General features: G+C 48.2%; 1 protein-coding gene across 3 annotated transcripts in view; it reads right to left on the minus strand.

Moving 5' to 3' along the window:
• The window catches only part of nav3 (neuron navigator 3), a 208,635-nt gene that overhangs the window by 101,970 nt on the left and 90,594 nt on the right, over nt 1–16,071 (minus strand). For all 3 annotated transcript variants that reach the window (XM_055650561.1, XM_055650560.1, XM_055650562.1), the window contains 2 exons: nt 13,656–14,643; nt 6,512–6,627 (listed from right to left, as the gene is read on the minus strand). In XM_055650561.1, the coding sequence (XP_055506536.1) occupies nt 6,512–6,627; nt 13,656–14,643 (1,104 nt within the window). The remainder of the gene's footprint in view (nt 1–6,511; nt 6,628–13,655; nt 14,644–16,071) is intronic.

A 16,071-nucleotide genomic window follows, 5' to 3' on the forward strand; every position in this document is an offset into this window, starting at 1 on the left:
ACACTCGATGACAGAGGGCAAGGAGATCTTCGGCTGAACCCAACATTGAGATGGAGCGATGGCCGGTGTTGCTTGGGATATCTGTGCCCCCTCTCCAGAAGGACCCCCTCCCCACCACCTCTGGAATTAACAACACAAACCCTCTCCGTGATCACCTGCACCCATCACGCACCTCACGCTGCCTAGGCAAGGCCACCAGCATAATCAAGGACCAGTCGCAACCTGCTCACTCCCTCTTCTCCACTCTCCTATCTATAGGTACAGAAGTGTGAAAACAGGGACAGTTTCTTCCCAGCTGTTATCAGGCAACTGAACCATCCTATCACCAACAAGAGAGCAGTCCTGACCTACCAGCTACCTCAGTGGAGACCCTCGGACTATAATCGGACTTTATTGGATTTTATCTTGCACTAAACCTTATTCCCTTTACACTGCGGATGGTTCGACTGTAATCATGTCCGCTGACAGGTTAGCACGCAACAAAAAAGCTTTTCACTGTACCTTGGTACACGTGACAATAAACTAAACTAAACTGAACTGAACTAAACCTGGCTTTACAACCACAGGCAAGCCTGATTATTTGACCAATGAACCATATTAAATCCATCATCGCGGTGCCAAGGTTATTTAGTCCGGGACAGGGAATCTGCTGGCCTGGTGATTTGTGTTCTGTGGTATGATTAATGTCCATGGCAGCACATTGATCCAGCAGAGCAGACAGACGCGGCTGGAATACTGAACTCACAAGCACCAAAAATCAGAAAAATATTTGCAACTCTTCAATCCTTCTGTTTTCTCATCTCTGCCCTTTGCCCAAGAATCTTCTACTTACACTCTTCTCCCCTCCCCCCCCCCCCCCCCCCCCCCCCCCCCCCCCCCCCCCCCCCCCCCCCACCCTGGTCTCCTACCTCCACTTAGTCCTTTAACCAGTTCCACAGTTCACCACATTTGATCCCACTTGAGATCACACCTTCCCCAGCCAACTGTGGGCCTAGCAGGGCACCGCACTACTTGAAGTCATTTGTAGCCGGCCCTGATTGATCCTGGTCTTTTCTTGCCTCTAGGTCTTCACACCCCCTCCTTCCCCCACTTTCAGTGGGAAGAAGGGTCCCGACCCAAAACGTCACCCACCCTTTTTCTGCAGACATGCTGCCTGACCCGCTGAGTTACTCCACCACTTTGTGTCTATCTTCACCTATTACCTGCCAGGCCTTGTGCTGCCCCTGCTCTCTCCCAGCTTTCTTTCCCACATCCTTCCCTCTACAATCAGTCTGAAGAAGGGTCTTGGCCTAAAACCTTGCCTATCCATGTTCTCCAGAGATGGTGCCCGGCCAGCTGAGTTACTCCAGCATCTTTGTGTCTTTTTTGTAAACCAGCATCTTCGGTTCCTTGCTTCTACATCAGAAGTAATAAAACTTAAGGGCCTGTCCCACTTGGGCGTCATTTGCGTGTCATTTACGCAACGTCATTTATGCGTCACGACGCACGACGAGAGCATGGCGTGCAATCTCCGTACAGACAGCACCCGTAGTCAGGATCGAACACGGTCTGTAAGGCAGCAACTCTAGCGCTGCGCCACCATGCCGCACACAATTCTTCCATGTTGTTAAATACTTTGCGTTGGCCCGAAACATGGACAATGAGATGCTTAAACCCATCCTCAATAACAAAGCACAAAGTGCTGGAGGAACTCAGCAGGTCAGGCAGCAATCTGTGGAGGGAATTGGACGGACCATGTTTCAGCTGATGCTTTATCAGGTGCTGGCGAGGTCACGTTTGAATTATTGTGAGCAGTTTTGGGCTCCATATCTGAGGACGGATGCACTGGCGTTGGAGAGGGTCCAGAGGAGGTTTGCGAGAATGATCCTGGGGATGATCGGGTTAACATACGATGAGCATTTGAAAGCTCTGGGCTTGTACTTGCTGGAGCTTTAGACGGATGAGGGGTGATCCCATTGAAACCTACTGGATAATGAAAGGCCCGCATACTGTGAAGGCGGAGAGGATGTTTCCAGAAATGTAAGAGTCTAAAACCAGACACAGCCCCAGAATAAACAAACATAGCTTTAGAATGGAGATGAGAAGACATTTCTTTAGCCAGAGGGTGATGAATCTGTGAAATTCATTACCACAGATGGCGGTGGAGGTCGTCTTTGGGTATTTTTAAAGCAGAGATTGATAGGCTCCTGATTAGTAAGGGCATCAAAGTCAAGTCAAGTCAAGAGAGTTTATAGTCATGTGTCTCAGATAGGACAATGAAATTCTTGCTTGCTGCAGCACAACAGGGTATTGTAAGCATAAATACAGAACAGTTCAGTGTGTCTATATTGCATAGACCATATATGGACACATAAATAAACAGATAGAGTGCAATAGGCTGTTATAGTTCAGAGTCTGTTTGTTGGCGAGTTTAATAGCCTGATGGCTGTAGGGAAGTAGCTATTCCTGAACCTGGATGTACCATATTTCAGGCTCCAGTACCTTCTACCCGATGGTAGCGGAGAGATGAGTGCATGGCCAGGATGGTGTGGGTCCTTGATGATGTTGGCAGCCTTTTTGAGGCAGCGACTGCGATAGATCCCTTTGATGGTGGGGAGATCAGAGCCGATGATGGACAGGCCAGTGGTCACAACATTCTTTTCCGAAGGTTCCCACGGTTACGTGGAAAAGGCAGTAGAATGGGATTGTGCGGGGAAGATAGATAAGCCATAGGCGGAGTAGATAGAATGGGCCAAAAGACCTAATTCTGCACCTATGACATGAATTTATTTACTTGTGAATGTCTTAGTCCATCTATCACTTGCCTGGTTTTGTCCTACCCCCTCCTCTCTTTTCAAGAAGGAAGTTCACCATCACCTTCTTAAGGACTATTAGGATGAGCAATTGAGTCAGATTCAATTTAATTGTCATTGTCAGTGTAAGAAGGGTATCAACCTGAAACATTGCCTATCCATGTTGACTTTAGACTTTAGAGAAACAGCACAGAAACAGGCCCTTCAGACCACACAGTTTGCGCCAAACAGCATACACTAAGACTATCCTACACACTAGGGACAATTTATAATTTTACCAAAGGCAAATAACCCACAAACATGTGCGACTTTGAAGTGTGGGAGGAAACCGGAGCACCCGGAGAAAACCCACGCGGTCCCAGGAAGGATGTACAAACACCGTACAGGCAGAGCCTATAATCGAATATGGATCTCTGGCGCTGTGAGGCAGCAACTCTACCACTGCGCCACTGTGCTGCCTTGTTCTCCAGAGAGGTTGCCTGACCCGCTGGGTTACTCCAGCACTTTGTGTTCTATTCCGGGGCAATTAAATGCCGGCTCAGTGCGTGAAGCCCAAACTCCACAGTAGAGCTGGCAAACTCCAAGCACTGCTTGACTTGCCTTTGCAAATAATGTCTGAAGTACAGAGTGTCCAGGAAGTTACAAATCAAATTCCCCTTTCATCATTCAGTCAGTAATAATTTCACCTCAGGCCCCAGGGTGTAAGAGCAGAATAAAACCTCTAAAACATTGCGGTGGTAAATAGATATCGTTCTTCCTGCATTGTGGCACTTCATTAGATATATCAAATTGGCCGGTAGGATTTTGACACTGTGAAACTCACTGGAGAAATATACTCAACACTTATTTCTCTTTCTCGTGAGTTTTTTAAAAATAAATTATTTGTTCTTGACAGTGCTGTTCCACTATGATCCATTCCTGCAGTATTTTCAACATCAAATATTTAGAACAAGCTGATAAATTGAGCCATGTTGCTTTATTAGATTCATCGCAGATATTTTTTCTCATTCTGTCCATAATTATAAGGTAGTTTACAGTGTGGAAACAGGCCCTTCGACCCACCGAATCCATGTCGACCAACGATCACCCTTTAATTTAGTTTAGTTTGTTACCACATATACAGAGGTACAGTGAAGAGCTTCATCTAGTTTACTTTAGAGAAACAGCGTGGAAACAGGCCTTTGGGCCCACCTAGTCCATGCCGACCAATGATCACCCTTTACTTTAGTTTACTGCCATGTGTACCAAGGTACATTGAACAGCTTTTTGGTTGCCTGCTATCCAGTCAACGGAAAGACGATACATGATTGCAATGAAGCCGTCCATAGTGTACAGATACAGGATAAAGGGAATAATGTTTAGTGCAAGGTAAAGTAAACACAGCATGGAACCAGGCCCTTCGACCCACTGAGTCTACGACGACCACCAATCACCCATTCCCAGTAGTTAACTATGTTATCCTGCTTTCTCATCCATTCCCTCCACAGTCGGGGCAATTTACAGAGGCCAGTTAACCTACAAACCCGCACGCCCTTGGGATGTGGGAGCACGGGGAGGAAACCCACGCGGTCACAGTTTACCTGAGTTCTGGCCCTCAGTTATCCATCCCAAAAATAATTCTATCTTCAATACCAAATTACTGTCAGAAATTGCTGACTATAAATAAGCTCCCGATGGAGTCAGGGAGTAGTATAGCACGGAAACAGGCCCTTCGGCCCAACTTGTCTATGCCGATCAAGAGCCTCGAGGTATATGTATACCATTTTCTTCTTAAAGTTACTGATTGCAACTATCAGGCTGTGTTTTACAGTTCACAACGGCAGAGTGGAAAGATCTTCACTTTGGGATACCCTGATTGAGATTGAGAAAGTTGCTCACAGTATTATAAAGCTGACATTTCCTGTTGGCTTTTCACTTCCTCCCTCGCACACCACAAGTGTCACCCTTTCCCAATTAAACCTCCACCTCCTCACCACGGACAACAGCACAGGAAACCAAATGCGTTTACCAAAACCAAAACCATGTTTCCAATAAGAACTTAAACTGACCGGCTTTAAGTGCACAATAAGCCACAGATGTTTTCATTGCTTGCATTGAAAAATAACTCCCACAGTCTCTCAGGACGAGGCATTAGAGTTAATTCCAGGGGGCGGCATAAGTGAGGCTCTCTGTGTGAGTATGGACGGACTGTGGGATACGCAACCAGCCCTGATCTCCAGCATAATGTAGAAATCATGTGGAGGAAGGAACTGCAGATGCTGGTTTATACCGAAGATAGACACATAGTTCTGGAGTAACTCAGCGGGACAGGCAACATCTCTGGAGAAAATGTAATAGGTGACATTTTGGATCGGGACTGTTCTTCACACTGGTCGAACCCGAAACCTCACCTATTACTTTTCTCCAGTGTCTGTCCCTCTAAACCTATCCTATCCCGGTATCTGTCTAAATATTTCTTAATAGTACTTGCCTCAACCACCTTCTCCTGCAGCTTGTTCCATATACCCACCACCCTATGTGTGAAAAAGTTACCCCTCAGGTTCCTACAACATTTCTCCTCCCCTCGTCTTAAACCCATGTTGTGGCTGTATCTGGAGATTAAGTCACTCCTTGGGTCATCCCCCTCGGCTCTTGAGGAACAGGGACGGTTGTCTGCCGGTTCCTGCTCGGGGGTATTCTGGTGTTTGCCATGCTTCATTAAAGGACTTCTGAACCTGCCTGGTGTCTAGTGGTCTCCTGACCTCGTCCAGGCCACGACAACTGGTGACCCCGACGTTCATCACGCATCGTGATGAAAAACAACGCCGTTGCGCTGAAGCTCCCGACTTTTTGGCCACTACAATGTCCTCTGATTCTTGATTCCCCTACTCTGGGCAAAATAATTTATCCTATCTAATCCTCTCATGATTTTTCAGACAGTCTGAAGAAGGGTCCCAACACGTAACGTCACCCATCCTTTTTCTCCAGAGTTGCAGCCTGACCCACCGAGTTACTACGGAACTTTGTGTCTACCTGGGTGCGTTTTCACCTCATTAACTGGGAGCTTCACCTAACATCTTGTGGTGACATATAAATGCAATTGTTTATTATACTCCTTCTACAGATATGTAGTCATTCTGCACAGAAACAGGCCCTTCGGCCCACCATGTCAATGCCATCTCAGTCGAATACATCTCATCGACTTCATTCATCAGCACTTGGTACAGACTCGTTAGTCATATAACATTAAAAGCAGCCAACAACCTCACATCAGATTCACGTTTTTTTGCATCAACCACACCAAATCTCTTCTCCAACCTCAAAAGATTTTGTGATTACGATTGATTTCTGCTTTTTAAAGCAGTTTTCTATCGGCACTGTGACCTGTTTTTGAACTTGTAACCGGGAGGTTAAGTCTGGTCAAACGCTGTACAAGAATCTTCCTCTATGAAATAAGCTGTTCCTTGTCATTGAAGCAAGGAACCGCAGACACTGGTTTACAAAAAAAGACACAAAAGGCTGGAGTAACTCAGCGGGTCAGGCAACATCTGTGGAGAACATGGGCAGGCGACATTTTAGCTCATTCAGAAGAATCAGTCTGAAGAAAGGTCTCGACTCAAAACGTCACCTTCTCCCTGTTCTCCAGAGATGCTGCCTGACTTGCTGAGTTACTCCAGCTGAAGAATTGCACCAGAAATATTTTCAACAGCCGTGAGACTTAATAAGACTAGATCACCTACCGGAGATTTCTTCGAGGCACTGTTTGGCTGTCTTGCTGTAAACAGAATCCAGTTTTGTGTGGCTGCCACTTAAATCACCAGAGAGGAGTGAGGACCCATCATTATCCGAGTGCGTTCTGAAAAGTGGAGGTTAAAACAGAGGTTAATAATTTAACACCACAAAGACACTTCCAACACAGAGGTGGGCAACACATCAGTCCATCATGAGGCCAAAGGGTCTTTGATTTCGCCAATTTAGTTTAGTTTCGAGATACAGTGCAGGACCAGGCCCTTCGGCCCACCCTGTCCGCGCCGACCAGCGATCCCCACACACTAGCACGACCCTACACACTAGGGACAACTAATATTTTTTTACTGAAGCCAATTAACCTGCAACCCCGCACGTTTTTGGAGCGTGACAGGAAACCGGAGCACCCGGAGGAAACCCACGCAGTCACAGGAAGACCTAACAAACTCCATACAGACAGCACCCCTACTCAGGATTGACCCCGGGTCTCTGACGCTGTATAGTCAAGTCAAGTCATGTTTATTCGTCACATACACATACGAGATGTGCAGTGAAATGAAAAGTGGCAAATGCTCGCGGACTGTATGGCAGCAACACTACCGCTGCACCACCGTGCCGCTCAATTTGTTTCACTTAATCTCCCTTAGCATTCCAATTTTATTTTCTTAATGGATTTTTATGCAATTTTCTTCTTAAAATTACAACTGAAAATATCAGTATTTTCCAGTTCATTAGGGCACAGTGAAATAGAATGTTTCACATAGGGCCAGAAACATGGAGTCACACAGCATGGAAACAGGCCCTTCTGTACAACTCGTTCATGCCGCCAAGGTGTCCCATCCAAGCTAGTCCCATTTGCCCATGTTTGGCCCATACCCCTCCAAGCCTTCCCTATCCATGTACCTGCCCAAATTTATTTTGACTGCTGTTATTTATTCGTCTTAACTACCTCGTCTGTCAGCATGATTCATATACCCACCACCCACTGTGTGAGAAACCTGGATACATAAAAAGTAGGTCGCACATTGCTATTGGATTATTTTAATTATTCATTATATTTAAGGATGCGGATATCACAGCCACCCTTTATTTCCCATCCTCAATGGTCTCACAGATTGCTTGATGAACTGCCATCTTGAACGGTTCCTGCAATATCTAGATTGTTATGCCCCTGTCCCACTTAGGAAACCTGAACGGAAACCTCCGGAGACTTTGCGCACCGCCCAAGGTTTCCGTGCGGTTGCCGGAGGTTGCAGGTAGTGGAAGCAGGTGGGGGAGACTGACAAAAACCTCCGGGAACCGCACGGAAACCTTGGGTGGGGCGCAAAGTCTCCAGGGGTTTACTAAATGGGACAGGGGCATTACAGTCATTCCCTCTTCACCCCCTTCTTGTCGGGCAGAAGATGTAAAAGCTTGAAAGTGTTCCCCTGCTGGCTTTGTCCTTCTTGGTGGGAAGGGCAGCACAGCGGCGCAGCTGGTAGAGCTGCTGCCACACAGTGCCAGAGGCACGCGTTCGATCCTGACCACCGGTGCTGTCTGTGTGGAGTTTGCACGTTCTCCCTGTGGGATAACGTGGAACTAGTGTGAATGGGTGATTGATGTTGGCATAGGCTGGACGGGCCGAATGGCCTGTTTCCATGCTGTTTCTCTAAATTTAGTTTAGTGAATTAATTTTGTCACAGGCCTCTAGTGTGTAGACAGTGGATGAGGAAGTGGGATTACGTAGAACTAGTGTACGATTGATCGATGGTCAGCGTGGACTTGATGGGCCAAAGAGTCTGTTTTCATGCTCTATCTCTAATCTAAATCTCCATCTGAAGATTATTCTGATTTATAAAGATTTAGCAGAATTCCATTGCCCTTCTATTTCTGGTAATAAAACCTGGCTCCAACACACTTAACACCTATTCAAATTTCCTTGTCACCTACAAAGATTAGTTGGCAAGATCCTGGGTCTCACAAACCTTGGACTGCCCCTGAAATGGTGCTACATATTACATCGGGTAGCTTTCAATACTCCCAATGACAGCAGGAGCCAAAACACCTTGGCTGTCTCATGGTGATTCCAAACAATCTTGGCTGCCGACCAGAACAAATATTGTAAGTGGATACAAGGAACTGAAGATGCTGGTTTGCAACAAAAAAAGACCTGAAGTACTGGAGTAACTTAGCGGACCAGGCAGTATTTCTGGAGAACATGGACAGGTGATGTTTCAGGAAAGTTATACCACTTTCTCCAGAGATGCTGCCTGATCCGCTGAGTTACTCTAGCATTTTGTGTCTTTGTAATTAATCTGATTCTCTTTGCCAAGTCCAAGGGTGTGTCTGAGTTTTTTTACTTTAAAGATACAGTGTGGATACAGGCCCTTTGGCCCATCGGGTTCGCACCGACGTACACTACTTCTATCCTACACACTAGGGAAAATTTACAGAAACCAATTAACATACAAACCCGCACGTCTTTGGAGTGTGGGAGGAAACTGGAGCACCCAGAGGAAACCCATGGGAGAATGTGCAAACTCCATACAGACAGCGCCCGAGGTCAGAATCGAACTTGGGTCTCTGGCGCCGTGAGGCAGCAACACTACCACTGCACCACTATGCTGCACCACTGTGCTGTCTTCAAGGAGCAGATCTCATTCCTCACTGAACTCTGCTGTGTAAGGTAGTTAAAAATGCTGGGGAAACTCAGCGGGTGAGGCAGCATCTATGGAGCAAAGGGAATAGGCGACGTTTCGGGTTGAGACCCTTCTTCAGACTGATGTGGGGGGGGCGGGGAAGAAGAAAGGAAGAGGCGGAGACAGTAGGCTGTGGGAGAGCTGGGAAGGGGAGGGGAAAGAAGGAGAGAGCAGGGACTACCTGAAATTGGAGAAGTTAATGTTCATACCGCTGGGGTGTAAACTGCTCAAGCGAAATATGAGGTGCTGCTCCTCCAATTTACAGCGGGCCTCACCCTGGCCATGGAGGAGGCACAGGACAGAAAGGTCGGATTCGGAATGGGACGGGGAGTTGAAGTGCTGAGCCACCGGGAGATCAGGTAGGTTATTGCGAACCGAGCAGAGGTGTTGGGCAAAGCGATCATCACGCATACGCTTGGTCTCACCGATGTAGAGCAGCTGGATGCAATAGATGAGGTTGGAAGAGGTGCAGGTGAACCTCCACCGCACCTAGAAATACTGCTTGGGTCCTTGGATGGAGTCAAGGGGGGAGGTAAATCGACAAGCGTAGCATTTCCTGCGGTTGCAAGGGAAGTGCCAGGAGAGGGGGTGGGTTTGGGTGGGAAGGGACGAATTGACCAGAGAGTTTCAGAGGGAACGGTCTCTGCGGAAAGGATGCAATCCTGTATGTAAGGATTACTGGCGTACTCAGTAATTCAGTACTCAGTAATTCAGGCAGCAGCCCTGGGAAAAAAAGATAAGCAATGTTTCGGGCGGGGACATAGAAAATAGGTGCAGGAGGAGCCCATACGGCCCTTCGAGCCAGCATCACCATTCATTGTGATCATGGCTAATCATCCCTAATCAATAACCCGTGCTTGCCTTCTCCCCATATCCCTTGATTCCACTAGCCCCTAGAGCTCTCTCTTAAATCCATCAAGTGATTTGGCCTCCACTGCCCTCTGTGGCAGGGAATTCCAAAAATTCACAACTGGGTTTTCACCCATTTTCACCCATTTTCTGGGTGAAAATGTTTTTTCTCACCTCAATCTTAAATGGCCTCCCCTTTATTCTGTGGCCACTGGTTCTGGACTCTCCCAACATTGGGAACAATTTTCCTGCATCTAGCTTGTCCGGTCTTTTTATAATTTTATATGTTTCTATAAGATTCCCCCTCATCCTTCTAAACTCCAGTGAATAGAAGCCTAGTCTTTTCAATCTTTCCTCATATGACAGTCCCGCCATCCCAGGGATCAATCTCGTGAACCTACGCTGCACTGCCTCAATCACAAGGATGTCCTTCCTCAAATTAGGAGTCCAAAACTGTACACAATACTCCAGATGTGGTCTTACCAGAGCCCTATACAACTGCAGGACCTTCCTCAGACTCAAGGGAAGTGTCCATTTTCTCCAGAGATGCTGCCTGAGCCACTAAGTTACTCCGGCACTCCGCTACTGTGTCTGACTTTGGTATACACCAGCATGTGCAATTCTTTGTTTCTACATTCTGTGTAAGAGTTGCCTCCTGAATCTTTTACTCAAATCCTCCCGCAATCTAACCGGGCGATCACCACCAACAGTCTCCTTCCCAGAGCCCAGGCAGTGAACCCAATCACTACAGTTGGAACAGTGAGATAAACAAACCTTCACAAAGAGCACAGTGAACGGTTCATATTTACTGACCACGTTCTTTTTTGGATATTCTGAAATTCTGTCCGTGCAAACATTGGCAGGCTGGTGAAAGAGTTTATTTTATGAAGCTATAATACCGTGTTTCATTAGTTGCCATTCCACACGCACTGACTGCTCCCATTGCGTGTGAAAGACGAAGGAAGCAGGGATAGACACACAATGCTGGAGTAACTCAGCGGGACAGGCAGCATCTCTGGAGAGAAGGAATGGGTGACGTTTCAGGTTGAGACCCTTCTTCAGTCTGACGAAGGAAGCGGGGAAACATGTCTTGGGCAGGACTGGCGGGCATCTCGTAGTGGTCGAAAATTACTTTCAGTTTGCGCGTGGCTTCAAGAAGGAACGTTGGGCTTGCATTTCTATAGCGCCTTTCATGGCCTCAGGCATTTCACAACCTTTAAAGCACTTAACCAAAGAGCGGCCTCAGAGCAAATGTAGGAAGGTGCGGTGCCAATTTGCACAAAGCTAGGTCCCTCAAAACAGCGAAAGCACAAATATGCTTTCCAAGGCTCTCTCTTTGAGGGATAAATATTGGCTTTGGGCGACTTGTTTGTTATTCATTCCTAGAATGTGGGTTTCATAGGGGCATTTAATGTCCATCCATCTTAATAGTGGTGAACCATCTACTGGAGCCATGACCATCCCCAGGGAGAAGGGTTTTTGGGATTAAGGAGTTTCAGTTTAGTTTAGTTTTAGTTTTGTTTACTATTATCACGAGTAAAAGTGAGGTAGAGTGAAAAGCATTTCTGCTGTGTGCTATCCAGTGAGCGGAAAGACTATACATGATTACAATCACGTACCAATACGGGATAAAAGGAATAATGTTTAGAGCAATTTAAAATCCAGTTGAAGTCCGATTAAAGCTAGTCCGAGGGTCTCCAGTGAGGTAGATGGTAAGTCAGGACCATTCTCTCATTAGTGATGGGATGATTCAGTTGCCTGATAGCAGCTGGGAAGAAACTGTCCTTGAATCTGGAGGTGTGCATTTTCACACTTCGATACCTTTAGCCTGATGGGAGAGGGGAGAAGAGGGAGTGGCCAGGGTGGGACTGGTCCTTGACACCTTCAGGAAGGTGTTCCAGAAGTGAGATCCAGGGCTAGAACTTAGAACAGAGAACAGTACAGGACAAAAACAGGCCATTCGGCCCGCAATGTCCATGCTGCACATGTTGCCAAGACCATCTCTTATCTTCCTGCGCATAACTCACAATCCTCCATTCCCTGCATATCCATATGTTTATTCAAAAGCTTCTTAAACGCCAGTATTGTATCTGGCTTCACCGCCAACCCTGGCAGCGTGTTCCATGCACTCACCACCCGATGTGTACAACATTTACCAGGCACACCTCCTTTAAACTGTGAAGGAGTGGCAATATACCTCTAGGTCAGTAGCTTAACGGGGAATCTGAAAGTGGTGGTGCTCCTCTGTACCTGCTGCCCTTTGTGTTATACCTGTACTTCAAAAGAGAGGTCATGGCATCTTTAACCAGAGGCGCCTGATGGACCCTTGTTTAATGCCTTTAGGTTTATCAACCAACCAATCAATCAATCAGGTTATTCATCACACCACAATAAAGTGCAGTGAAATGAATTTTGCCAGCAGCGGTACAATCAAACAAGAACACACAATACACACTAAAAATTGAACACAAACATCCACCACAGCATTCTTCATTGTGGCGGAAGGCACAAAGTACAGTCAGTCTTCCTCCATTGTTCCCCCGTGGTTGGGGCCATAAAACTCTGCAGTCGCCGCTGCAGGCTGCCAGATGTACAGGCCCTCTCATCGGGACGGTAAGTCCCAAATCGGTGCTTCCCTACCAGAGACCGCAGCTTCAGGATGTTGTAGGCCACAGGCCGGCGGTCGGAGCTTCTCCGGGGATCCCCAGCGAGGGATCCCGCTCCGGATGGTAAGTCCACGATAAATGCCAGACGCAGGCAAATGGGACCTTAAATGGAGCATCTATGTCAGCATGGACAAGTTGGGCCGAAGGGCCTTTTTCTGTGCTGTGTGACTATGACTCTCATCTTATACTTTATAAAGGGGACCTAAGGGACAACTTTTTCACTCTGAGTTGGTGCGTACAGGTAACGAGGCCTATTTCCTTGTCACATCACACTCTGACCATCTTTCTAATGGGCACTGAATACCATTAAGGGTAGCTGTACACCATCTGAACTGTTGGGCCGAAGGGCTGCATGGTGGCGCAGTGACAGAGTTGCTGCCTCACAGCGCCAGAGAGCCGGGTTTGACCTGACTCCGGGTGCTCTCTGAGACTTTGCACGATCACCCTGTGACCGTGTGGGTTTTCTCCGGGTGCTCTGGTTTCCTCCCACATTCCAAAGACGTACAGGTTTATATGTTAATTTGACTTCTGTAAATTATAAATTGTCCTTAGTGTGTAGGATTATGCTAGTTTACGGGGTGATCACTAGATAGCATGGACTCCGTGTGCCGAAGGGCCTGCTTCCATGCTGTCATCTCTAAAGTTTAAAGACTTTATGACTCTATCGTGGGCAAGTTGAGCAGTAGGGCCAGGTTGTATTTCTAAACTAAAGCCCGAGATATCTGAAAATCAAACAGGTTTGAATCTTTACAACATGAGATGGAGACACAAGAAACTGCAGATTAGTTTAAGGTGTAGTTTAGATATTCAGCATGGAGTCCATGCTGACCATCGACTACCCGTTCACACGAGACCTATATTATCCCACATTCACATCCACTCCCTACACACGAGGGGCGATCAGGCTGAAAGGCCTCTTCCCGTGCTAGCAGCGCACTACTTACTTGTAGAGGAAAGGGGCGACGGTGGCAGTGTTGGGGTGGTTGTATTGCTGCTGTGACTGCGGGAGATAGACGTGTGCGTTGGCAGTGCCCGCGGTGTGCCCGCCAGACACCCCAGTGGCGATGGAGGAGGAGGGTGGAGAGGTGGGTAGTGTGGCGCCCCTCCCATCCGAGGGGCCGGGAGCCTTGTTGTCACCCGGTGCTTTCGGCAGGCAGTGGCTGGGACTACCCCCCTTGGTGCTCTTGGCTTTCTCCGGGTCCTTGGCTCCCGTCGGCACGGTGACGGTTGGTGTCTTCCCGGCGGCCATCTTGGATCCTGGTTTGGGGATCCCGCTAGAGGCCGGGATCGCGCTCTCCTTCTTCGCTCCCGCAGACTTGCCCCCTTTGGGGATGAGGCTGGCGATCTTGGAGCTCTTCCTGGGCACTTCGCTCCCCTTCTCGTCCTTGGCCGCCTTCGGCCCCTTGCCCTTCTCTTTCTCCCGCTCTTCCTTAGCATGGGCTGCCCCGGGCTTCTTCTGGCTTGGGGCTTTGCTGCCTGTCCGTTGGCATGGGCCCTTGGACTGTGCTTTGGGGCTGCTCCCGCTGGCACCCTCTGCCTCCCCGCTCTCCGATAGCGGTCCCTCGTCACGGGCGCCCTCCGGGGGCAGCGCCCCCTGATGCCCAAGCTGTCGGAGCGCAGTCCTGCTGTTGATCAGCTTGAACTTCTCCAGCATGGATCTCTGCTCTCCTCCGCCCGTGGCCTTGGGCGTCTCAGGGTGGGGGGCGCGCGAGCGGTCAGCGGGGGCGGTGGGGGAAGTAGCAGGGCTCGGCGGCTTCACGCTCAGCATGGGCGACGTGGCAGTGTGCTTGACGTTCATCGACTTGCTGCGCCAGGGTTTCCCGGAGCTGGGGGAAGGGATGGCAGAGGCGGTTTGGTGCCCACTGTTTGCCGCAGTCACCACGGCCCCGTTCATGCCTCCTGTCGTCGCCGGTCCTTTGGCCGTCTCTGAAACTGAGAGAAGAAATCACGATCAATGTCAAACCACCGATATCCCTCAGAGGGGGAGCAGTGTACAGTGGCGCAGCGGTTGGGTGGCTGCCACACACAGACAGTACCCGAGGTCAGGATCGAACCTGGGTCTCTGGAGCTTAGAGGCATCGGCTCTACCACTGCCCCACTATGCCACTATTTTTGTTGGCGTGCTATCCAGTCAGATAAAAACTATACATGGAGCAAGGACAATGCCAATGAACACATGATTGAGTCCAGTCCAACCATCAATCACCCGTTCCCACTAGTTCTGTGTATCCCACTTTCTCATCCACAGCCGACACACTAGGAACAATTTACCAACACCATTTAACCCACAAACCTGCTTGTCTTTGGGTTGTGGGAGCACCCAGAGGAAACCAACATAGTCACAGGAAGAACACGCAAACTCTGCACAGACAGCAGCTGAGATGTGGGGCAGTTTGGCCGTTGTGGTGCCCAAGCAAAAGATTCCTGGGGCAGCACAGTGGCACAGCGGTAGAGTTGCTGCCTCACAGTGGCAGAGACCCGGGTTTGTTCCTGACCATGGGTACTGTCTGTACGGAGTTTGTACGTTCTCCATGTGACCACGTGGGTTTTCCCCAGGTATTCCGGTTTCCTCCCACTTTCCAAAGACGTCCGGGTTTGTAGGTTAATTGGCTTCTGGAAATTGTAAATTGTCCCTAGTGTGCAGAATACTGCTGGTGTACAGGGTGATCACTCAGTGGGCCGAAGGGCCTGTTTCCACACCATATCTCTAAAGTCTAAAGTGTAAATCAGGAATAACAGGTGGCGGGGAGAGGTGGGAACACATCCTTCAAATGTCAGCTCATTTTAGTTTTGGATAGGCAAAAATTGCCTTAGTAACTCAAAGGGTGAGGCAACATCTCTGGAGAAAAGCAATAGGTGAAGTTTTGGGTCAGGACAGAAAGCTCTGACCCGCTGAGTTCCTCCAGCATTTTGTGCTTTTGTACAGAAGGTAAAAAGCAGCTAATTATATTTTTCGTTTGGGGATTGCCATTGGGTGAGACTCAGCTTGTTCTCTGAACTTGAGAAAACTGCAAGGATTCAGCAAGAACCAGTCTCACCCCCGCTCACTCCCTCTTCTCCCCTCTCCCCTCAGGCAAGAGGTACAGATGTTTGAAAACACACACCTGCAGATTCAGGGACAGTTTTTTCCAACTGTTATCAGGCAACTGAACCGTCCTACTAACAACTAGAGAGCGGTCCTGACCTGCCATCGACATCATCGGAGACCTTTGAATTATCTTTAATCAGACTTTATCGGACTTTTATTCTATATCTTTCACTAAATGTTGTACCTTTTATCCTTTATCTGTGCAGTGTGGACGGCTTGATTCATGTATAGTCTTTTCTTTGACTGGATCGCACATGAACAAAAGCTTTTCA

The sequence above is a fragment of the Leucoraja erinacea genome, chromosome 19 (genome assembly GCF_028641065.1).
Source record: "Leucoraja erinacea ecotype New England chromosome 19, Leri_hhj_1, whole genome shotgun sequence".
NCBI classification, from domain to species: Eukaryota; Metazoa; Chordata; class Chondrichthyes; order Rajiformes; family Rajidae; genus Leucoraja; species Leucoraja erinaceus.